At 39.3% G+C, this 24007-nt stretch overlaps 1 protein-coding gene and 1 pseudogene across 4 annotated transcripts in view; one reads left to right on the top strand and one right to left on the bottom strand.

The window, feature by feature from the left end:
- The window catches only part of HERC3 (HECT and RLD domain containing E3 ubiquitin protein ligase 3), an 809237-nt gene that overhangs the window by 91149 nt on the left and 694081 nt on the right, over window positions 1-24007 (bottom strand). For all 4 annotated transcript variants that reach the window (XM_066384607.1, XM_066384608.1, XM_066384609.1 and 1 more), the window contains 9 exons: window positions 17275-17351; window positions 16241-16462; window positions 15182-15273; window positions 13448-13578; window positions 12728-12888; window positions 9897-9973; window positions 4584-4711; window positions 2832-2891; window positions 96-207 (listed from right to left, as the gene is read on the bottom strand). In XM_066384607.1, coding sequence (XP_066240704.1) covers window positions 96-207; window positions 2832-2891; window positions 4584-4711; window positions 9897-9973; window positions 12728-12888; window positions 13448-13578; window positions 15182-15273; window positions 16241-16462; window positions 17275-17351 — 1060 coding nt within the window. The remainder of the gene's footprint in view (window positions 1-95; window positions 208-2831; window positions 2892-4583; window positions 4712-9896; window positions 9974-12727; window positions 12889-13447; window positions 13579-15181; window positions 15274-16240; window positions 16463-17274; window positions 17352-24007) is intronic.
- Window positions 7346-7763, top strand: LOC136405561 (small ribosomal subunit protein eS24-like; annotated as a pseudogene).

The raw sequence follows: 24007 nt of genomic DNA, 5'->3' as shown, positions 1-24007 counted from the left end.
TGCCTTTTCATTTTTTTCTTTTGCTTGAAAGTCAAATTATTGTAATAAAAAAAATGCATTTTTAAACATGCAGTTTTGTCAATGTAAAAACATACCTGTTCTAGAATCATGGAGTGCTGAGAGCTCATTAACTTCTCAAATAACAGCCTAATTGAGTTCAGGTCAATCCCAGGGATTTTAGGACTTGTTTTAAAATGTTCATCAATTCTAAACAAACAAAAACAGAAAGTATGCAAGAAAAACAAAGCAAACATTCTGACAGGAATTATAAAGAGTTAAACAAATACTGATTACACTTAAAATTGGCCTGGCAGAAAATATGCATAAAAATATTAAGTACACTTTGGAGAAGTCATACAGAATAAACCTCTCTGGAACCCCCTTTGAAGATACTCTTAAAATTTTCAAGTCTTCTATCCTTGGAGTCAAAGTATAAGGATCATTATTTCAATTTGAGGCTGTCTGACAGTTTATAAGCAGTGTTATTTCCAATTTACTCTTGTATTTTCTTGCCTTTTTCTGTAATTGTGGTACATTGAATAAGCTGTGGATGCTGTGCTCAGATGCCAAAAAATACCTCTGTGCAAATTGGTCCACCCATCAACAAGCGACAAGTAGAACCTCCTTGTTTAAAGCCTTTCTTAACAAAAGATTTTTTTTGTAAAATCAGATCTACAACAATTACAAAGTTAATGTCTCTCCTAGTTAACACAAGAGATACAATTACATCTATCCGCCCAGGGACTGATTTTATTGCTACTGTTTTTAACATCCTAGTAATTAATCATTTTTCAAACCTAAATACAGCCTTTTAGAGACTTAAAGAATGTGTCTTTTAAATGTCCATTCTTGAACACACCATATCTATTTATGACAAAAGAACTAGTTATTCGCAAAACAGGCTTCTGTTTATGAGTAATGGACACATTCAGATAGACTTAATACCCTCTGACAGCAATGTTTTAATTTATAAAAACATAAGTAGAGATTCTAACATTTTTTAAGAAAATCATAGTTATATTGTCAAATCAAGAGGAGATACTTGGGCTTTGTTGGGTCTTTTGTTGTTCTAAAAATAAATCTGCCCAAACCATAAAAGTTAATTCTGATGGCCCGTATGTAGATGCAATTTTGCTACGCTGTCAATGAAAACACAAAATACAAAAACAAAAAAAAGACAAAATATTTTATTTATATGTATTTATGCTTTGTTAAACTGGTCTTCATTTTAGTTTCCTATGATGCACTTTGTATAAGCTGGAGGAGCAGGATTCCTGAAATAGTATCATTGTTAGTTCAAATAAAGAGCTTCACCCAGAACCCTACAGAATCATGATACTAAGGATAAATAACCTAACCAATCTGGCCAAAAGCCATTCCCAACCTTCACAGAAGCTGTCCTAGAACAAGGTATCTCAGCCTTGATACTATTGACTTTCTGACACTGGATGATTCTTTGTGGAGTGGGTGGGATTGTGAGCTGCTACACAGACTCCCTGGCCTTTGCCTACTAGATGCCAGTAGTATACCCTCCGCGTTGTGACCAGAAACGTCACCAGACATTCCCAAACATCCCCAGGGAAGCAAGTTCAGCTTGGCTGAGAACCACTGTTCCAAAAGACCAAAAGCACAATCCAGAATACCTTTCCCTGGAGGAAAAGGCCAAGTACTGACTCTGAAATTAATTGGATGAGCTCATTCCAGCTGCTTTAATGATACAAGTAAATGACTTGGCAATCTCTAACTCACTGAAGAGAGTTTCTGAAGTGACCTCTTCCAACCCAACTAAGGGAGATAATTTGGGTAGGATTCAGACACAGAAATGATGTCTAAGTCTTCTTGGAATTCTCACTGGCAAAAAAAATACTGATAGATGATCCAGACTTGAGGTCATCACAACCTATAACAAGACCCTTCTGCTGCACCAGGTTCTGAGGGGGATATCTGCAGAAGGGATAAGGCCAAGCCAAAAACCACTCTTTTTACTACCTGGGAGTTCAGCCCTAATGTATTCAATAATTTCCTGGTGAGCTGGGCTGGACTTGAGTCCAAGAAGCTCTGAAGTTTGCTTGGACCTTCCCCCTAAGCTCACTCTTTTTGAGGGGAAAAAATCCTATGGGATAATAAACCAAAGAAATTTAGGAGATTATTTAGAGAATTAAGAATTCAAGTATAGCCTGACCGGTGGTGGAACAGCGGAAAAAGTGTCAACCTGGGATGCTGAGGTTTGCTGGTTTGAGTACAGGCTCTCCAGCTTGAGTGTGGAGTCACTGGCTTGAGCATGGGATCATCGACATGACCCCATGGTCACTGGCTTGAGCCCAGACGTTGCTGGCTTGAAGCCCAAAGTCACTGGCTTGATCTCAGGGTACTAGCTTGAGCAAGGGTTCATTGGCTCAGCTTAAGCCCCGTAGTCAAGGCATGTATGAGAAGCAATCAATGAACAACTTAATCAATGCTTCTCATCTTTCCCTATTCCCTCCCCCTGTCTCTCTCTCTAAAAAAAAAAGCATTTAAGAATAAATACTATACACATGGTAGGAGTAGTAACATTATAGAATACCCTGAAAAAAAATCTTACTTCTGATTATACCAACTCTTTCTAAGATACAGTTTCTCTCTTTGCTCATTCTCTGCCCACCAGGCACGAATCAGCATTGCCCTGATGAATGTCCTCTCATTCATCATTACTGGGCATCCCAATTTCTGTACAAATCGTCAGCTTATCCGCTGAATTAAGGCCATCAAAGAGAGCAGAAGTTTTTCACAACCTTTGCTGGGTAAGTATCTGCATCACATATGGATCTTTTTTAAGATTCTTAGTCACTTACTTTTTTTCAAGAAAACTTCCGTTCCAACAGGCTGCAGAAGATAATATCTGAACAACACCACTATAGAGAGAGTAATAGGGAAGAAAGCCTTTAATAATTACAAATAGATAGTTATTTAAGTATCAGCAATAGATTATACATCTATTCTAGGGTTTCATCAATAGCAGCTCTTTCTTACCCAGGGGAAGCCTTGGAATATGTACACACATTTGCTTATAAAAAAAACAAAAACAAAACAAAACCATCGTGTCACATCTCAAAATGGACCACAGCTTAAATTTTTCATGATTCATGTTAAAATAAAAAGAGAGCATCCAAGCTACTGAAAAGAAAAACCCTTGCACCTGGTAATGATCTTGAAAGTTCTTCTACCACCAGCCACCTAAGACACTCTCCATTTCACCTCCAAACATGACAGAAGATAAAATCAAAATGGAGAAGCTGAGCTGTTACCACCCAAATATAGAAATTATCTTTGTAAATAAATGGCTGAATATCCACTTCCTTCTATTTTGTTGCCCATCTGAGAAAAAAACTGAAAATAAGTGAAATGAGCATTCCTGTTACCTGGATTATACAGGTTCTGGGGAAAGAACTACTTTCTGAGCACCCAGAGGGAAACTGTGTTTCAGGAGCCCTGCAGCCTCTCACAGCACAAGGAAAGGGGAGGAATGAAACAAATACGTGGTTGAGGAGGCTGTTGCTGGCACTTCTGTTAATCACAGAATCTAGGTGAGAAAAGATCTTTAGCGATCATGTCTTCCATCCTTTCATTTTAGAAATAAAAAAAACTGAGAACTAACAAAGTGTCGCAGTGCCAGCAGAGGGAGCCTACACCTCCCCAACCCCTTCAATAGTGAGTCTAGTCCCCTCGCCCCCAACACCTCCCGGCCTGACATGCCTGCTCTGAGGACCACGTGAGCTGCTGTAGGGCATGCCCGATGATTCCCCAGTGTGCCCCAGAGTTCAGGCCCTGGCCACTTCCCCCACTACAATCCACATCACAAAGCCAGATGAATTACACTCATTTCTGGGAATGACCACTGCTTAGTACACAGAATGTGATTCTTTCATTCCCAAGAACGAAACTCTCCGGAGAAAAATGGAAATGCTGAGGAAAACTAAGGAAAATGTTTAAAAATATACAGAAAATAATTCTCCTTTAAGAATAAGGTAAACTTGACAAAAGGCCTCAATCCTTCTTACTATATTTTTTCTACTTAACACTGAATTACTATCTCAACTAATCATTTTGAATGTGAAAATGCTAGAAATTATTCAGATTAGGTAAGATAACATACTAATACAAGAAATAATCAATAAACAACTAAAGTGAAGCAACTACAAGGTGATGCTTCTCATTTATCTCCTCCCCCCTTTTCCTGTCTTTCTCTCTCTAAAAAAATAAATAAATAAATATCTCCTAAAAAAAGATAACAGCTGTCTCAGATTTAGGATGTTTTGGAACATATATATGAAAAACTCTTGGGACCAAACAATAATGAGTTTTAAGATCTGAACAGGCAGTTGAGGAATGCTTTACAGGCCCTGGAAGAATGCAGGAACAAGCTGTTAGGTTTTTTGGTATAAGGGCACCAAATCCTGAATAAAGATGTTCCAAAAAAATGATTCCCTAAAATGTAAAACACCATTTATATTCACCACCTCAATATGGAGGTAGGGAAAATCACTAAGCCTAGAAGATTCCATTACACTTTGGAAAAAATAAAATGAAAACAAGCAGTCACATACCTGATTGTATTTGCATTGTTATGTTCTGAGAGTTTTTGTCTCCAAACTGCTATGGTTTCATCATTTATTAAACTGGTGTAATGTGCTTGGTTCACAGTCCTGAAGTCAACAGCAGGAGGAGAGGAGCTCTGGAGGATTAAATATAACAGTAAAAATGAGAAATTTTGTGGGATGGATCGTTTCTCCTATCCTTCTCCTGACATATTCTCCATTCTGTTTGACGTACAACAGGAGCTGGGGTGCACTACCCAGCCATCCCCACCCTTGAGAATGGGTGCACTCACTCCCCCAGCTGATGAGAGTATAAGCTCCTGACAGCGCCCAGCTGTGCTGCTCTCCAGAACTTGTGTCACTCCTCTTGCATCCAGTGGCAGTTAAAGGTGTGGTACAAAGCCAGTCCCTCCACTCAACTCAGGACTGCTGGAACGGCCATCCCAACCTCAGAGCTACCACGGGCTGGCTGAGGACTCGTTAAACTGACTGGGCAGTTCAACTTCTCCCTCCGCCCAATCCTAAGTAGATGTTCTGAGCATCTACTTTCTGAACATAAATCTCAGTCTCAGAGTTTGTTTCCCAGAGAAACCAACCCAGTTTGACTTCTCCAGACTTCTTTCCCCTCTGCTTTGAATCACTATAATATCAAGGCTTTTAAAGTATTAATTTGCCATTACTATTCACTGAACTCCAACAAAATATATTATTCAAAAGTTGTTATAACCGATATTGTAAATAATGTATAAAAATGTATTAATTTCTAGGTCCAAATATATAGCTATAAATTTACAAGAAAGGTGGCAAAAGGATCTATCTGTTAATAATGGCCTTAAAAATTCCAAATGCTGACTAGCACTGTACATCCTTTATTCAGTGAGATTTAAAAAATATAAGCACTTCTCTAAAATTTCTCTTTTTCAATTAATTTTCCATAAATTCTGTTCTTGATCTAGAATTATGAAAAAGTTGAAAGTGCTTTATGACTCTATAGTTGTCAATAGAAAAGAGCAAAAAAGTCATATTAGAGTATTTGTCCATCAATTCCTAAAATGATCATTTTTCTCCTTTGTACCTATACATACAAACACAACTTTCAAAGTAATTTTTTTTTTGTTTTTTCCCATAGTTATGAGTTAAGATAGCATTATAGGGAAAATGAGAAGGACATGTAACAAATCAGAGATGCTTGCCAAAGTTTTTGACCATCTGGTTCTTGACAGTTGTTTTACTAAAATGGCCAAAGACGTTTACTGAGAGAGCAAAAGTCATCTTGAATTACAGAGAGAAAAACCGTAAGAGAAAGTAGACATCTGAGCACACACAAACACATCCTGGTCTTCAAACCATGCTTGCTATGTAAATTTTAATTTCTTCCCCCATCTGAGGGAGAGCTGAACATGGACTCCAACACATACTTATAATAAAAATTATTTTCTCACTCTTCACTGCATGCCCACCCAATAAACCACAGTTGACTTAAAGTACAATTTCAGAATTACCTAAAGACTTAAAAAAAAAAAGGCATAAATTTTCTTCTAATGTCTTCAAATAATATAAAGGCCAAAAGGAAAATAACTGGTCTAAAGCAGTGTTTCTCTACTTTGGCTACACTTAAGATCACCAGAGCACTGACCGGGCGGTGGCGCAGTGGATAGAGCATTGGACTGGGATGCGGAAGACCCAGGTTCGAGACCCCGAGGTCGCCAGCTTGAGCGCGGGTTCATCTAGTTTGAGCAAAAGCTCACCAGCTTGAGCCCAAGGTCGCTGGCTCGAGCAAGGGGTTACTCGGTCTGCTGAAGGCCCATGGTCAAGGCACGTATGAGAAGGCAATCAATGAACAATTAAGGTGTTGCAATGTGCAACGAAAAACTAATGATTGATGCTTCTCATCTCTCCATTCCTGTGTGTCTGTCCCTGTCTATCCCTCTCTCTGACTCTCTATCTCTAAAAAAAAAAAAAAAAAAAAAGATCACCAGAGCATTCAGAAATCCTCGCAGCTAAGTCACACACTAAACCAATTAAACCAGAATCTTTAGAGGCATCAGTGCTTTTTTTTAAGGCCCCTGGGTGATTTCAATAGGCAACCAAGATTAAGAATAACTGTTTCAGGAAAAAGAGGATTATGTCATCTAGCAGGCTTTGAGACAGATTCTCTCTCTCTCTCTTTCTCTCCCCCAACCACATTCTCTCTTCAGTCTTATCCAGGGAGCAAGATGAAAGGAAAAAGAATGGCTATGGTTTACACTCACGAAATTGCCAAGACCTATAATCAAAGGCAGCAAAGGAGAATCTGAACATAACTCCTCCCCTCCCTTCTCCCATTTCAGGCCTGGCATTTATGAATGAGTCAGCATTTTAGAAAAAACGGAGACTGTTACTACACAGGTGCTTTTTCTTGGTTCTTCAAATGATTTTTCACGTGATATGGTGATAGGGTAAAGATGATTTGATCAGTCTTTGTATCCAAACAAAAATCTATGGTTAATAGTTTAAGCAAAGTGTATGTTTCAGTTGTTTTTTAAAGAGCAACACCTTCCTATGTAATATTATAGTTTTATTTTCTTTTGTTCTTTGTTGTCTAATATTTGTAATGCGTCACTCCTAACAGGTGTTTAAACTTTAATGTGCCCTGTTTCACTAACACTACCCTAGTTTACTCCCTTCTCATCAATGTTTTCTTTGCCAATCACAACAGTGTTAATTACAGTAAGTTTAAAATTCAACAACAGCTTTTTTCCTCCCTGGCTACTTGAGCGTCAGCTGCCATCATGAATGACCCAGTAATTATCCACACCAGGAAGTTCATGCCCAACAGACTACGTCAGCAGAAACGAATGGTCATCAGTGTCCTTCGCCCTGGGAAGGCAACAGTACCTGAGACAGAAATTCAGGAAAAAACTAGCCAAATTGTACAAGACCACAGCAGGTGCCATCTTTGTATTTGGATTCAGAACACATTTTGGTGGTGGCAAGACAACTGGCTGTAGCATGATTGATGATTCCTTACATTATGCAAATGCACTCAAACATAGACTTGCAAGACACGGCCTGTATGAGAAGAAGACCTCAAGAAAACAGCAAGGTGAACACAAGAATAGAACACAGAAAGTCAGAGGGGCCGCTGAGGCCAATATTGTGCGGACAAAAGTGAGCTGGATATTGGACAATGGAAGGAGTAAAGATTAGGTTCTTTAGTGACTTTATCTGCGGTGATGGTGCAGATTTTTCATGAGAGGATTAATAAATTAAGAACTTTAAAAAAAGCCTGACCAGGTGGTGGCGCAGTGGATAGAACATTCGCCTGGAATGCAGAGGACCCAGGTTCGAGACCCCAAGGTTGCCAGCTTGAGCGCAGGCTCACCAGCTTGAGTGCAGGGTTCGCTAGCTTGAGCATGGAGTCACTGGCTCATCTGGAGCCGCCCCCCCCAGTCAAGGCACACATGAAAAAGCAATCAATGAACAACTAAGGTGCCACATGAAGAATCGATGCTTCTCATCTCTCCCTTCTTGTCTGTTTGTCCCTATCTGTTCCTCCCCCTCTCTCTGTGTCTCTCTCACTTAAAAAATAAAATAAAAAGAATAAAAAAAAACAAAAAACCACACAACCTGTGCTGGCACAGTAGATGGAGTGTTGACCTGGAATGCTGAGGTCACTGGTTCGAAACCCAGGGACTTGCCTGGTCAAGGCACATATGGGAGTTGATGCTTCCTGCTCTTCCCCCTCTTCTCTCTCTCTCCCCCTCTCTCTAAAAATAAATAAAATCTAAAAAAAAAAAAAAAAAAAAGGTAACCACCATTTAAAAACAAAACCAAAAAAAAAACAGCCACATACAGGGAGGAGCAAAAGTAGGTTTACAGTTGTGAGACTATGAAACACAGAGTTTATTCTTGTATATATTATTATTTATTAATTATTATGTTATTTTCCATATGAACAATTGTAAACCTACTTTTGCCCCACCCTGTATATCTGATTACATATTTATAAAAGGAAGCAAATTAAGTTTTATGTTGAATTGTATAGAAAAAAACATTATTGTATTTTTTGGATAATATTAAGTCAGTTTCTTAGGAATATGTATACTTCAAACTCTACTACTTGTGGAAAAAAGTTATTAACCTGCAGAGATTCAGTGCTTTTCATACATTACTTTATGGGCATCTAGAAGAAACACAGAATAAGCTCAGCCTTCTTCAAGATTTCTCTGTGCAGAAGGAAGCTGGGCCTAAAATAGGTGAAAGCCCGAGTTTCAGATCACCGCAGATGGCAGCACTGCACAGAACCTTCTCCAAGCTGCTGACCTGGAAAATATCTAATTGTCCGTTTTAGCTGTCCAGCCTGAAGCTTCAGGCTCCATTTCAACCTTTTCTACTAAGAGCATAGAATTATACTGACTACAAGGTAAGAATGTTTCATATATAAAGATGGCAAAATATCAGGGGGGAATTTTCAGGACTGAAAGGGCCCCTTGTCTCCATAGTTCTTCCTCTTATTCCCAACCAATTCGAAATCCTTTATCATCACCAATGCCCCTCCCCGCTCCTCCAGGACAGGACAGGATAAGAATCAATGCACCACATACGTCTGGTCTTCCTTAAACGCTTGTCAAATAAAATCAGGGTGGGCAAGAGAGAGGAGGAGAAAGCACAAGAGCAGAAGAGAGGCTGGAGGGCACAAAACAATTCTGTGGTGTTGGTTTCACACTGATTTTCCTCCTCCAGTAAAAGGGCAATGAATTAAAACTCTGTTGCAGATACCCGGGCCGTGTTCTCCTACCTTCAGCAGTGAGAGACACTGGAACATCACTCTTCCTGACCTACCCATTACAGTGATGCAGGACCCAATATGAGGGAAATTTTAGTGTGGTGCAATGAGCAGATTATACATGAGAAAGGACACTTGAATACTGAAGGTTCTCTTCATATTTAATATTTACTCAATCATGTCAAAAAAAACCCACTAAGTTGTCAAATACCTAATTTTCGCTACTTCAAGGGGAAGGAAGGAAGTCAAATAATGTCAGAGTAAATATGAACTCTCTAGGTCTTCTAAATCTCTTTTGGAAACAGATACAGATATAAATAATTTTAAATTATAACTGTATAATTAAAATACCAGAAGAAAATATTGGCACTTCATAGAAGCAAAACGAAGCTAACTTCTTCCAGGTTGTTTGCTTATTTTAATGAGATAAAATTGGTAGAAACAAAGAATAGCATTACTCTCCTGTAATTATTTATTTTTCTATGTAATTATTTATTAAAATATTGGTTCACCATCATACAACCCCCAAAATAATAGTCAAAAGAAAATTTTACCTCATATTTGGAGCAAAGTACAAAAGTTTGGTCTCCTCCAGAGAAGATCTGCTTAACAATATGATATTTAAAGCGATCTGTCAAAAAAATTTTCAACAGCATTTTTTTCAATAATTAAAGCTTTTCCTTGGTCCCTTTTCTAATATTCCAAAATATGCTTCACAATGGTTTCCTATCCATATTAATTATGTCATACAGTAAAAAACCTATTCTCCTGACTCTCTGCCTAAGACTGTTTCAACTTCAATTAAAAATAAATATATCAAATGGTTGCCTTCACTCTAAACCTACCTCTACCCCCTCCCCAAATGCCAGATAATCCTGAACACCTTTCTATTTTTCATTCTAACTCTGTCACGACACTGACCTACAATTTAAAATGGTCACTACTAGCCTGACCAAGTGGTGGTGCAGCGGATAGTGTCAGCCTGGGACACAGAGGACCCAGGTTCAAAAACCCGAGGTCACCGGCTTGAGCATGGTCTCATCCAGCTTGAGTGTGGGTTCACCAGCTTGAGCACGGGGTCGCTGGCTTGAGTGTGGGATCACAGACATGACCCCATGGCTGTCGGCTTGAGCCCAAAGGTCACTGGCTTAGCCCAAGGTTGCTGGCTTGAGCAAGGGGTCATGTGCTCTGCTGGAGTCCCCCAATCAAGGCACATATGAGAAAGCAATCAATGAACAACTAAGGTGCCACAATGAAGAACTGATGCTTCTCATCTCTCTCCCTTCCTGTCTGCCCCTCTGCCTCTCTCTCTCTCTCACTAAAAAAATCCCAAGAAAGAAAAAAACAAAAACACAAACGGCCACTACCAGACATGCTAACATATGCCTAACAAATGACTCAACATCTGAGGATGAAACACACCCCAAGGCCCTGCATGTCCTACTCCCTCCTTTACCTCCTATCACACTGTGTCCATGGTGATACTCTAGTATCACCACATTGCTTTTCTTTCTAATGTAGTTCCACACTCTCTCATATCTCTGTGCCTTTTCCTTCTACCGCTGCCAGCACACACTCTTCCTCCAGGAATGGTGTCCCCCAGAGCATAATCAGAACAGTGCTCCTGGAACTGTGCAGTCTGGTACTCATCGCTGCCACTCCTTCAAGTCCTCGACCTGCCTAACTCCAAATCATCCTTTAAGACAGGGGTCCCCAAACTACGGCCCGCGGGCTGCATGCGGCCCCCTGAGGCCATTTATCCGGCCCCCACTGCACTTCTGGAAGGGGTACCTCTTTCATTGGTGGTCAGTGAGAGGAGCATAGTTCCCATTGAAATACTGGTCAGTTTGTTGATTTAAACTTACTTGTTTTTTATTTTAAATATTGTATTTGTTCCCGTTTTGTTTTTTTACTTTAAAATAAGATATGTGCAGTGTGCATAGGGATTTGTTCATAGTTTTTTTTATAGTCCGGCCCTCCAATGGTCTGAGGGACAGTGAACTGGCCCCCTGTGTAAAAAGTTTGGGGACCCCTGCTTTAAGACATAGTTCAAACTTCCTCCCACTGGAATACTCCTTGATGTTTTCTTCTGTGTTCCTACACTAACGTGAAGGTTCCTAACACCAGAGCATTTACCTATTTATATTATAAAATCACTTTGGCAAACATCGCAGCACAAATTTATGATTACATAAATTAGGTTGTAAATTAAACTTCAAAAATGTATGGTTTCAAATTAACCTATAAAACAATACTTAAGTTTTTAAGGTTGGTATATTTCTTAAACACATGCATTCCTAGCATAAGTACAGTATTTTGAGAAAAAGAAATTTACGAATGACAGAGAAGAGGACATGAAGTCATTCTTTCACTTTTGGGGAACACCACCAAAACAAAAAACTTGTTTATTTTATATTTTAAGTTCTAGATTTTTAGATGCTCATATATTCATTCCTCAGATATTTACTGACTGAGAAGTTCGTGCCAGGCCTTGTGCTACACAGGCTAGGCTCTCAGGAAGGAAAAGAACTCAGTCCCTGCCCTTCAATTTCTTATAATCCAGTAGGGAACTTTTGATTGTTGTTTTATAAAACAAACAAACAAAAAAACCCTGATAAGCCATAAGTGTGTCATTTTAAAGTCTTCAAATAAAAATGACTTATTAAATTATGCTTCTTTTAATGACTTTCCAGCTCCATTTCAGCCTCGAGATTTATTTATACTGAGTGATTGCCTTATTTTGATCTCCAGTGAAATAGACTCTGTGCTATTTAACTATTTTTTTTTTAATTATAATTTTATTTTTTTTAATGGGGCAACATCAATAAATCAGGTTACATAAAGAAATGGCATAAAAAAAATTGTGTCTTGTTATGACCAAAATAGTAATAGCAAAGGGAAATAACACAGTGCACGCATTAAGAGCACAGGCTTTAGAATGAGGCAGACGTGGGTTTAAATCCTGCCCCAGAATCTACGTAACCTTGGGTATGTTACTTAACTTCCCTAAGACACAGTTTCCTCATCTCCAGCATGAGGATAACAACCTCTAGATCTTAAAATTATTCTGACAGCTTAGCATACTAACAGAACTTGGTTAAGCATTCTCTGAACATTAACTTTCATTATTTGCAACAGTAATTAAAATTTATACAATACCACCAAGGACCTTGAGGGCAAAAAAAATTTTCTACTTTAGTCTTTAGGATCTCAATTACAGAGCCTTGTGCATAGTTAGTACTTAAGTATTTGTTGACTGGTATTAAAAGAAAATAATCACATATTCACTCTCTCCTAAAGATCTTAAGAAAAAAAATTTTGTTCACTAAACAATTGTTTTTATCATTTAAAAATATAATTAAATTCCAATAAAAGCCACTCTTACCAGTTCTGGCTGAAAGCTGGCCACTGTGGGCAGCCCAGTAACCTTTCACAGGAGATGGGCACTTAATGTTACAAGTGAGTCCAGTTCCTAATTGACCTCTTGCTCCACAACCAAATGCATAGATGAGTCCAGAAGAAGGCACAAAGGCTAGAGTGTGTTGTCTGGGGAAAAAGAATTAAATTTAAAATAATTACTGAATTCAGATATATACTCAGACTCTGACTTTTAATGTCCATAGGTGATCACAGTAATTCCTAGACGTGCCCCTAGAAAGCCTCCCCCATTTTCCTGTGCTGGCCCTCCGTAATCCTATCCTTCTCTGACACTCTTAAGTCATGAAGAGGATGGCAAGACTTAGAAAAAGCTGGATAGTCCACTGCATTTGGTCTTGAGGATGAGAGAGAAGAAGCTGGAGAGACTAGAAATTTCCTAGCAGTTCTCTGAGGCTCTCTTACTTTCTTTTCTTCATGTCTTCTCTATGTCCTACTACTTATCCCAAAAGAAACCGAATGTCCTCATGTTGCTCTGCTTTATCTAAAGCCCCTCCTTGCCACACCTTGCTCAGATCCAACCCTCTCCAAACTTTCACCAGAGCTGTGGATGCAGCTAAAATTTCTTAAAAATGATGGTGGTTAGGTCTAACCACATTCTCCATCACTACAAAGACCAGATCCATCTCTGGGTCTTAATAGATACTAGGAAGCTCTGAGGAACACTCACCTGCCACAAGCAATCTGAGTTACTTCACTGCCCATCAGCTCTAGAACTCTTCTTGGGTTAACCTCATCGTTCATGGAGTCATGTCCAAGTTGCCCAAAGGAACCAGCACCAAAGGTAAACACACCTCCACTCTAACAAGGAACAAACATCATGTGACTACACTGTATCGCTGAGTTTGAGTACACTCCTCTAAAACGTTCTGTATACAAAATTCATATTATAGTGGTCTCTGCAAGAACACTATGCTCACAGAGTGGACAAGACCACTTCTCTGGAACATTTATTAAATAAAAAATAAGTAAATAAAGGAACTTAGGCCCTGGCCGGTTGGTTCAGCGGTAGAGCATCGGCCTGGCGTGCGGGGGACCCGGGTTCGATTCCCAGCCAGGGCACATAGGAGAAGCGCCCATTTGCTTCTCCACCCACCCCCCTTCTTCTCTGTCTCTCTCTTCCCCTCCCGCAGCCAAGGCTCCATTGGAGCAAAGATGGCCCGGGTGCTGGGGATGGCTCCTTGGCCTCTGCCCCAGGCGCTAGAGTGGCTCTGGTTGCGGCAGCGACGCCCCAGAGGGGCAGAGCATCGCCCCCTGGTGGGCAGAGCATCGCCCCTGGTGGGCATGCCGGGTGGATCCCGGTCAGGCGCATGCGGGAGTCTGTCTGACTGTCTCTCCCCGTTTCCAGCTTCAGAAAAATACAAAAAAATAAAAAATAAAAAAAAATAAAGGAACTTAAGACTACATCTTTAAGAGCAAAGAAAGCACTGCTCAAGGAAATGTGTGCTATCTGTAAATTTTGAAAATTGTTTAGTACAATGAAGTGCCTGACCAGGCAGTGGTGCAGTGGATAGAGCATCATCCTGGCACTCTGAGGACCTAGGTTAAAAACCCTGAGGTCACTGGCTTGAGCCTGGGCTCATCCAGCTTAGGCACAGGCTCACCAGCTTGAGTGCGGGGTCTCCCACTTGAGTGTGGGATCATAGACATGACCCCACGGACGCCAGCTTGAGCCCAAAGGTCGCTGACTTGAAGCCCAAAGTCACTGGCTTGAGCCCAAAATCACTGGCTTGAGCAAGGGGTCACTGGTTCTGCTGAAGCCCCCCAGTCAAGGCACATATGAGAAAGTGATCAGTGAACAACTAAGGAGCCACAACAAAGAAGTGATGCTTCTAATCTCTCTCCCTTCCTGTCTGTCCCCCCCCCTCTCTCTTGCTAAAAAAAAAAAAAAAAGAAAAAAATTAAAAATACTATGAAGCAAAACAAAAGAAAGAGAAACAACGAAATAGGTGAAATAAGATGAATGTATGATCATTCATATATAAAAAATTAAATGTTCTACAAACTCCTTAGTAAATAAGATATATTTTTAACAGCTATTCTTCAATAAATGCTAAGGCATTTTATTAAAACAAATCTATAACAGTATTTGTTCAACATGAAAACAGTTTTCACTCTCTGTAGATGTGACTATTTTAGAAGCAAAATAAATAGGTTGATAATTTTAAAATACTAATTATATTTCTCTTTTCTACATATTTAAATGGCTTGTTTTAAAGGGGACACACAATGTCGCTACATACACCATATTTTAAGGTTATTTCCATTGAACTCTTTCTAAGCACCATCACTATTCTCGCTAAAAAATACTATAAAAAATAATCATCCAAGTGATACCCAGCACCAAAGCATCAATGATAATCAATCATCACAGAACAAACCAGAATAATCCAGAGTCCCTTACTTTTGTGAGGACGGCTGTGTGTTCTTCTCCACAACTAATATAGACAACTTTTTGCGTTCGTAAGAGTTTCACATGGCAAGGAGACTCTCGATCTAGAATAAGGTAAATATAGAAATGTTATTATCACATGAATTTTCAGTCCCCCTGGAAAGCTGATTCACATATTCATCTTCCTGTCTGCATCTCCATTTGGAAGTACAACAGACACCTCATTTTTAATATGCCTAAAACCTAACTCATGGTTTCCCCACACTCCCCACTCTGCTTGTCCACCTCCTGCCCCCCCTACACAGTTTTTCTTTTTTCAAAATTTTCCAGATTTTCCACTCTTTATTTCAAATCCTACATCCAAGAGTGAACGAAACTAACTGGTTCCATCTTCAAAATAGATACAAAGTCCGACTTTACTCCAATACCTCCAAACTGGTCTTCCAGCTTCCCCCTGGACCCCATCTGGCCAAAGCCAGGAGAAATCACTCCTCTCCTCAAAACCATCATGTCTTCCCCATTCACTGAGAGAAGCCAAAATCCTGAACCTACCCTACCGGGCCGCACATGAGTGGCCCACTTTGCCTGTCTGACCTCCAGCTCTGCTGTCTGACCTCCAGCTCTGCTGTCTGACCTCCAGCTCTGCTTCTCTCCCCAGCTCACTCCACTCCTGAGCACACCACATATCTTAGCTCCCATCATAACCTTTGCTTATCCTGCTCCTTTTGACCAGACCATTCTTTGCCCAGATATGCATGTTTCATTTCTTACCTGATTTCATACAGGGCTCTGCTCAAACATCAACTTATCAGAGATGCCCTCCCTGACCACCATATGTAAAAGAGGAAACTTCCCTCTCAAGCTCCCTGACATGCTATATCTACTTACTGGTTTGTTGTTTGCACCTGCCCACTGTATGCAGTCTTCATTAAACCAAGGTGTTATCTGTTTTGCTCATTGCTGCACCCTTAGTTTCTAACACAGGTCTAGCATACAGCATATCCCCAAGAAACATGTGTTAAATAAATAAATGTTTTTGAACCAAAGGGGTGATAGAAAGAGTTCACCTACCTTCCTCATCACTGAGCCCTAGCTGCCCTGCATTATTCATCCCCCAGGCAAAAACAGCTCCTGAGAGAGACAGGGCAAAGCTGTGGGCCCCTCCTGCAGCCACCTGAGCCAGGGGGATCCCCTCCAGGGACCTCACCCTCTGTGGGCTCGTTTGGGAGGGAAACTCCTTCCCCAGACCCAGCTGCCCATGGCTGTTCTGTCCCCAGGTGAAGAACTGACCATCTGAAATAAGAACAGGATGATTGGTATTACCAGAAATGATACAAGTTCCATCTACAAAAATTATCTCATTAGAACAATAATACAGTTGCCCAGCAGGGTCATTTGTTAGCTGACCTCACACACACAGTAGACCAGCCCAAGAGCAAGGGAGCAGAGACACTTCATGCTGTAAGAGTGTCATCACCAAAACTCATTATAAAAACAGAGATAAGCTGAGTCTTACTGCTCTTCAAAGACTATTAGCATTTACGCTAATAATAATTGACTTAAATGTGTAAGTCAATTCGGTTTTGAATAGGCTAATTACTAGGCTTAGATCTACTAAGCAAGCTGGACTACTTCTGAGCCCAAACCATGAGACCCAGGACTTGATTAGGTCCAGCTATGAACTAGATTACACCACAGTGCATCAAACAGGACATGCTGGTGTAAACTTCCTTCAGATTTATTCTAACATAGAATGCAGTATTATTTGCTGGCTTAGGTTTCTGTAACTCCTTCTTTTTCATTTATTAGGGTGACTGACAGCAGAACGGAGCTTGATAATGAACTACAGTTAAGAAAAACCAATCATCTGTATGTTCAGGGACACTTGGGTACAGCCCTGTTGCTGTTCATCTTTCCCTGCAAGAGCTCGAGCAGCTGTGATGACCGCTTTGCATTCACACCCTGAGAACCCACCATCCAACAGGAATGCATAGCCCCTAACCAGTTAATTAAAAGTTTCCAGTTAGATAACATCACACAAAAATGCAAAGAGAATTGGTTGCAATATTAACATAATATCAGCATATATTTCAGTGTTACATTACCAGCTGCAAGAGCCAAGCAATGCCAACTGCCACACGAAACTTGTAATATTGTCTGCTGAGTCAGCTTTTGTATTAACCTAAAACAGAAAAGGTTTATTCTTAAGAAAGACATTCACAAACAATGATCAAACATATTTCCAACTAAATAAAACAGTTGTAATAAATAACATCATCTTTCCTAAAAAGGCTTAAAAATCAAATATATCATCTTATATAATTCTATTAGGTCTTTCACTAACCTCCTGCTTCTTAGGTACTATTAAAACACACAACAAAACAAAACTTCTGCATTTAAACCCATTATCTCACCCTCTGTTAATACCCACCGGTCACCTCCCATTCAGGGACAAATGAAGTAAAACCTACAGAAGAGAGTTCCCTAAGAATATGGCTAGTGTCTATATGGTTTTCTAAATGAAGGCAATACCATGACTCAGCATTCCACTTCTGAGTATATATATCCAAAATAATTGAAAACGGGGACCCAAAGAAATATTTGTACACCCACATTCATAGTAGCATTATTCACAATGGCCAGAAGGTAGAAGCAATCCAAGTGTCTACCAACGGATGAATGAATAAACAAATATGACATATAAATGGAATATTAATCAGTCTTAAGAAAAAGAAGAAAATTCTGACATATGCTACAACATGGATGAAACTTGAGGACATTTTGCTAAGTGGAATAACCCAGTCACAAAAAGATAAATACTATTTGATATGATTCTACTATGAAGTACCTAGTCTAGTCAAATTCACAGAAACAGTAAGTAGAGTGGTGGTTGCCAGGGAGTTGGGTAGAGGAGACTGTTGTTTAATGAGTATAGAGTTTACTTTTTGTAACATTCTGGAGATTGGTCACATTGTTTAATGTGACTATACTTTAGTGAACAGTACACTTAAAAATGGTTAAGATGAGAAATTTTGTTATGTGTACTTTACCACAATTAAAAATAATAAGGGCAATGCTTCTAAAATGCTGATTTCCTAGAATAAAAAGGGAAATCATATGATTATTTTCAAACTACATTCCTCTATTTGCTCATGCAAAATATATATAAGAACAGTACCTATTTCACAGGAGTGTGGTGAGAATTAAATAAAAAAAAATCCAAGTTAAGTGTCTTGCACTGCCCAGCAGTTGGGCAGCCTGGGAATATCTTCTGCTCTCTATTTTATTAGTTCACAAGGTATCATATTCCTCTTCCTTAAGAATATGCCATAGCGCCTGACCAGGTGGTGGCACACTGGATAGAGCGTCAGACTGGGATGTGGAGGACCCAGGTTCGAGCTTGAGCGTGGGCTCATCTGGTTTGAGCAAAGCTTACCAGCTTGGACCCAAGGTTGCTGGCTTGAGCAAGGGGCTACTCGGTCTACTGAAGGCCCACGGTTAAGGCACATATGAGAAAATAATCAATGAACAACTAAGGAATCGCAACAAAAAATTGATGATTGATGCTTCTCATTTCTCCGTTCCTGTCTGTCTGTCTCTATCTACCCCTCTCTCTGACTCTCTCTCTCTCTCTCTCTCTCCCTGTCTCTGTAAAAAAAAAAAAAAAGAATATGCCATAGAGCCTGACCAGGCAGTGGCGCAGTGGATAGACCATTGACCAGGACATGGAGGACTAGGGTTCAAAACCTGAGGTCGCTTGCTTGACCATGGGCTCTTCCTGCTTGAGTGCAGGCTCACCAGCTTGAGTGCAGGGTTGCTGGCTTGAGCCCAAAGGTCTCTGGCTTGAAGCCCAAGGTCGCTGGCTTGAGCAAGGGATCATGCACTCTGCTGTAGTCCCCTCGTCAAGGCATATATGAGAAAGCAGTCAATGAAGAACTAAAAGAGACACAATGAAGAATTGATGCTTCTCCTCTCTCTCCATTCCTGCTTGTCTGTCCCTATCTGTTCCTCTCTCTGTCTCTGTTACACACACACACACACACACACACACACACACACAAATGTCATAGAAACAAAGAAGTCAGATGGGGGTATTTTAGAAAATAGATGGGGTGGGAGAGGGGGATTAGGATGGTAGCTATTGCTTTTGTTTTTTAAGATTTCATTTATTGATTTTAGAGAGAGAGAAGAGGGGGCAGTGGGAAGCATCAACTCATAGCAGCTTCTCCTATGTGCCTTGGCCAGGCAAGCCCAGGGTTTTGAACCAGTGACCTCAGTGTTCCAGGTCGATGCTTTATCCACTTCGCCACAGCTGGTCAGGCTTTGCTTTTGTTAATGTTTTGTTTTCTCAGATATAAAAAAGTTAAAATAGAGTTCACATGTGCATTTAGTACAAAACAACATGCAACTACTTTGTATTGAGATAATTGTAGACATACATGCAGTTGTAACAAATAATAGATCCCTTATACACTTATTCAGTTTTCCCCAATGGTGACATTTTTCAAAACCGTAACCAGGATAGTGACATTAACACTATCTACCAATCTTGTTTATACTCCCACAGTTTTATTTGTACACACGTCTGTGTATTAATATTATGGCCTGTGTATGTTCATGTATCCTCCACCAAGATACAGAATGGTCCCAACACCACAAGGATTCTTGGTGATGTGCTTTTACAACTACTCTTTCCCTTGCCCTTCCCTATGTCTTGGCACTCACTGACCTAGACTCCATCTCTAAAATTTGGTCATTCCAAGAATATTATATAAATGGAATCATACAGTAGGTAACCTTCTGGAATTGGTTTTCTTTTTTTTTTTTTCCCATTCAGAATAATTCCCTGGACTTTCATCCAAGTTGTTGCATGTATCAATAATGGGTAAAACCCCACTATTTTTTTAAATTGGAAAATTTGTTACTGTCTGGGGGACTATGTTTCAGAATTTTTACACAGCAACAATCTTTATTCCTTGCCAGTTTTTACTCAAATTCCTCATAATTCTTCCTGCATGGGTTACCCTTACCCTTATCACAACCTTCACAATCACAGTTATAGAAGGAAAACAGGTAAAAAAGACAAGAATAAATAATATGGAAATTATATCCTTGAGGTACAAGCATATACTGTATTTTACCTACTCATCTCATCCATCCTCTCAGTAACTTCGTAAAGGTATACAATACATAACTCCATTTTTAAGTCAGGACAGTGAAGCTTAGATAACACTGGGGAACAGTTTTGTTTTTTTTCATTTTCTGTTGCATGAGGTTTTAGAACTGTTTCTATATATTTCTGCATCACTGATTCCAAATCTTAAATCCGTTTTTTGGTGCATGTTCTAGTTTTTATGCAATTTTAATTTCTGTTTGTTACAGTTAATGGCATTCATTGGTTTTTAAATTGGAGTTAAAGGGCAATGACTCTTGGATTGAACATAACCACAAGGCAATTAATGTTTTACAAACATCACTTTTACATAATTGTAGTAGTTTTTAAATGTAAAAAATTATTATCTGATAAAAACACCCTCTTGTTTTAAGATTGAATCATGGCTTCTTCGAGTAGGCATAAATGTAAGAATAGTCCTGACACCTTCTGTTATATTATGTGGCTGTTACATACTTCAACATCAAAGGTGAAATATTTCATCATTTGTGATACGTGCATATACTGCCTATTTTCAAGTTCCCCTTGGCGATCAAGACAAGAATGGAGCTCCTCATATTGTGTATCATAATTGTGAGGAAATGCTTCATGACTGGACAAAAGGAAAACGCAAAGGAATGCCTTTTGGTATTCCCATGGTTTGGCGTGAACCTAAGGACCACAGCAGTGACTGTTATTTCTGTCTTATCCATATAAAGGGCATTGGCAAGAGGCAAGAAAAAAAGGCATATGATCGCATGTCCTAATATTCCTTCAGCAATATGACCTATCCCATACTCTGAGACACTCCCGGTTCCAGTTTTCAATGGTTTTATTTCTTCTAAGGATGAAGGAAGTGAACTTGGTGACCAAGTGTATTTTGACAATATGCATGAGGAGATAGTTGTAGAATCTGAAGGGTCTTCTTCTGATGCCAAACAGTCATTAACCCCTCAGCAGTTTAGCCAACACGAATTGAATTACTTAGTAAGAATGACATAAAAATTGTCCTCGACTTTCTGAAGTATGAGGAGCATAACTGGATCATTTGTGTGGATCTTAAAATGGTAAATTTCCTGCTAGAACAACAAAGAAGTTTCACGAAGTATCCTTGCTTTCTGTGTTTGTGGGACAGTCGAGCTCAGGAGAAACACTGAACACAGAAGGAGTGGTCGAAACATGAAGCTCTGGAATAGGGATGCAAAATATTGTGAATGAACCTATAGTTAATCAAGACAGGATCATTTTTCTCCCATTTCACATCAAACTTGGCTTAATGAAGCAGTTTGTTCAGGTTTTGAATAGAGAAAGTGAATGCTTTCAACATATTATTTCTGTTTTTCCTGCCTTGTCTTTCGAGAAGATAAAAGCAGGTGTATTTGAACCCTCATACATGACGCCAGAATTTGCCTGGAAGATGAATAAGGAGGAGAAAGCAATATGGCAGTCTTTTGTGGCAGTTACAAAGAACTTCCTTGGCAACAAAAAAGCAGAAAATTATGAACTTCTGATTCAAAGGATGCTGCTGGCTTTCTGCAACATTGGATGTAACATGAGCGTTAAGATTCACTTCCTGAACAGTCATCTTGATAAGTTTCCCGAAAATCCTGGAGCTGTTAGTCATGAGCAGACTACTGCTGGAGCATCAAACGAGACTTTCCTCAACAAGTACACAAATGCAAGAGCTACAAACGCAAATTTTTTGCCTGAATAGAATTTAAATAAGTTTTGTGCACATTTTATGATTAAAATAAGTGTTTTAATATGTTCTATTTTGAAATTGTAGACAAATTCTGATGTAATCATATCTTTTAGTGTATTAGTGTATTTACTGCATTATATAATATAAATTATTATATTTTCACAAAGATGATGCCCAAGAAGACATTCTACTTCATTATGTTAAACTAAATGTTGAAAATTTTACAATAAGATAAAAACCTAAAATCTTGAATTGCAAAAAAACTGTAGCTTACAGAGGAAAACTAATGTCAGATTTGAGATCAGCACACTTGAATTAGGTAAGAACAAGTGTTTTTGTGGATGCAACAAAAATTTTGTTTCCCAGTGATATTTGTCCAAGGTCACTTACCCAATAAGTAGTAGAGTCAGTATTAGAATCTGAATTTGTTTGACTTCAAAGCTATATTCATTTCCACAATAATGAGATACTAATTAATGAACTTATTTTAATTAAGTTATAACATAAAATTTTATACAAACCAGTCTCAAAAGCCATCCATAATTAGACATGGCTAATAAAAATTAGGTTGCTATAATAACAGAGATTACTTCATTTTGAGAAATGAAACGCCACTAAAAGCTTTTGAGTTTTTAGCATCAACAAATGAAATACTTTTGTTATTAGAATTATAAATCTTTTCCACAATTTCAATAAAATATAGCCCCCCTTTTTCTTATTGTCACTCTCCCCCTTTCCCAAAAATTAACTTTAGAAGTAATGAGTCCAAGACATTACTGTTCTAAATCAAGAAGTGAATCAAATAATTTTTACCTCCATGATTAAAAAGACAAAAATCAAAGAAGGGCAAAAAGAAAGAAAAAGAATATACTGTTCTTTAAAGGGGACAATAATTGAGCAGAGTCCGAGGAGAGGCCATTTATTAAATAGACTTATGTTGAGCAATATCTGTGCGGGTCACCCTTAGTGATAGTGATGCTAAAGTAAATACTCCAGGTTTCCTGCCATCAAGAGCTCCCAGCTTTGTACTAAAAATAGTTATTAAATAAATAATAACTAAGAACGCAACAACTACTACAGTAGGAGCAATGTTGTACATTTGTAGTATAAAGGGACCAAATGGAAAAAACAAACTGGTGGCCTCCTCGATCATAAAGAACCTTCAACAAACTGGCATGCCACCCCCAAAAAGTCCATTTGAAAGTAACTTCAATATTTTGGATGTTTTTTTAGTGGTGAAGTAGCTGTTAGCTATTCAGCTAAATCTCTAAGATTTAGAAGTAAATATTTAAGAGACTCAAAAGCACTATATTAGTATTTTTGTGTTAAAGGACTTATGCATATTTGGTATTTCAGCTGTTCTTTTTTTTTTTTTTTTTTTTTTTTTTATTTTTCCGAAGCTGGAAACGGGGAGAGATAGTCAGACAGACTCCCGCATGCGCCCAACCGGGATCCACCCGGCACGCCCACCAGGGGCGATGCTCTGCCCCTCCGGGGCGTCGCTCTGTTGCGACCAGAGCCACTCTAGCGCCTGGGGCAGAGGCCAAGGAACCATCCCCAGCGCCCGGGCCATCTTTGCTCCAGTGGAGCCTCGGCTGCGGGAGGGGAAGAGAGAGACAGAGAGAAAGGAGAGGGGGAGGGGTGGAGAAGCAGATGGGCACTTCTCCTGTGTGCCCTGGCCGGGAATCAAACCCGGGACTTCTGCACGCCAGGCCGACGCTCTACCACTGAGCCAACCGGCCAGGGCCGTTTCAGCTGTTCTTAATGCTTAAAGCTATCATGCCTATTATTAGAGAAACAGGCCATCCTTGTGATTCAAAAGTGCTGAATTGAGTAATTGATTTAGGGTTGCAATTTTAAGTTAAAGGTTATTAAGTTCAGCATGTGAAAAAACAGTTGTTGTTTTTTAATTCAAAAATTTATTGAGTTCCAAGCACTCTGCCAGCAGTTAGGCTAACAATAAATAAAGAACATTCCCAAACTA

This window comes from Saccopteryx leptura, chromosome 5 (assembly GCF_036850995.1).
Source record: "Saccopteryx leptura isolate mSacLep1 chromosome 5, mSacLep1_pri_phased_curated, whole genome shotgun sequence".
Taxonomy (NCBI): domain Eukaryota; kingdom Metazoa; phylum Chordata; class Mammalia; order Chiroptera; family Emballonuridae; genus Saccopteryx; species Saccopteryx leptura.
The sequence above is the reverse complement of the archived record's forward strand: the minus strand, read 5'-3'. Positions and strand labels throughout refer to the sequence as shown.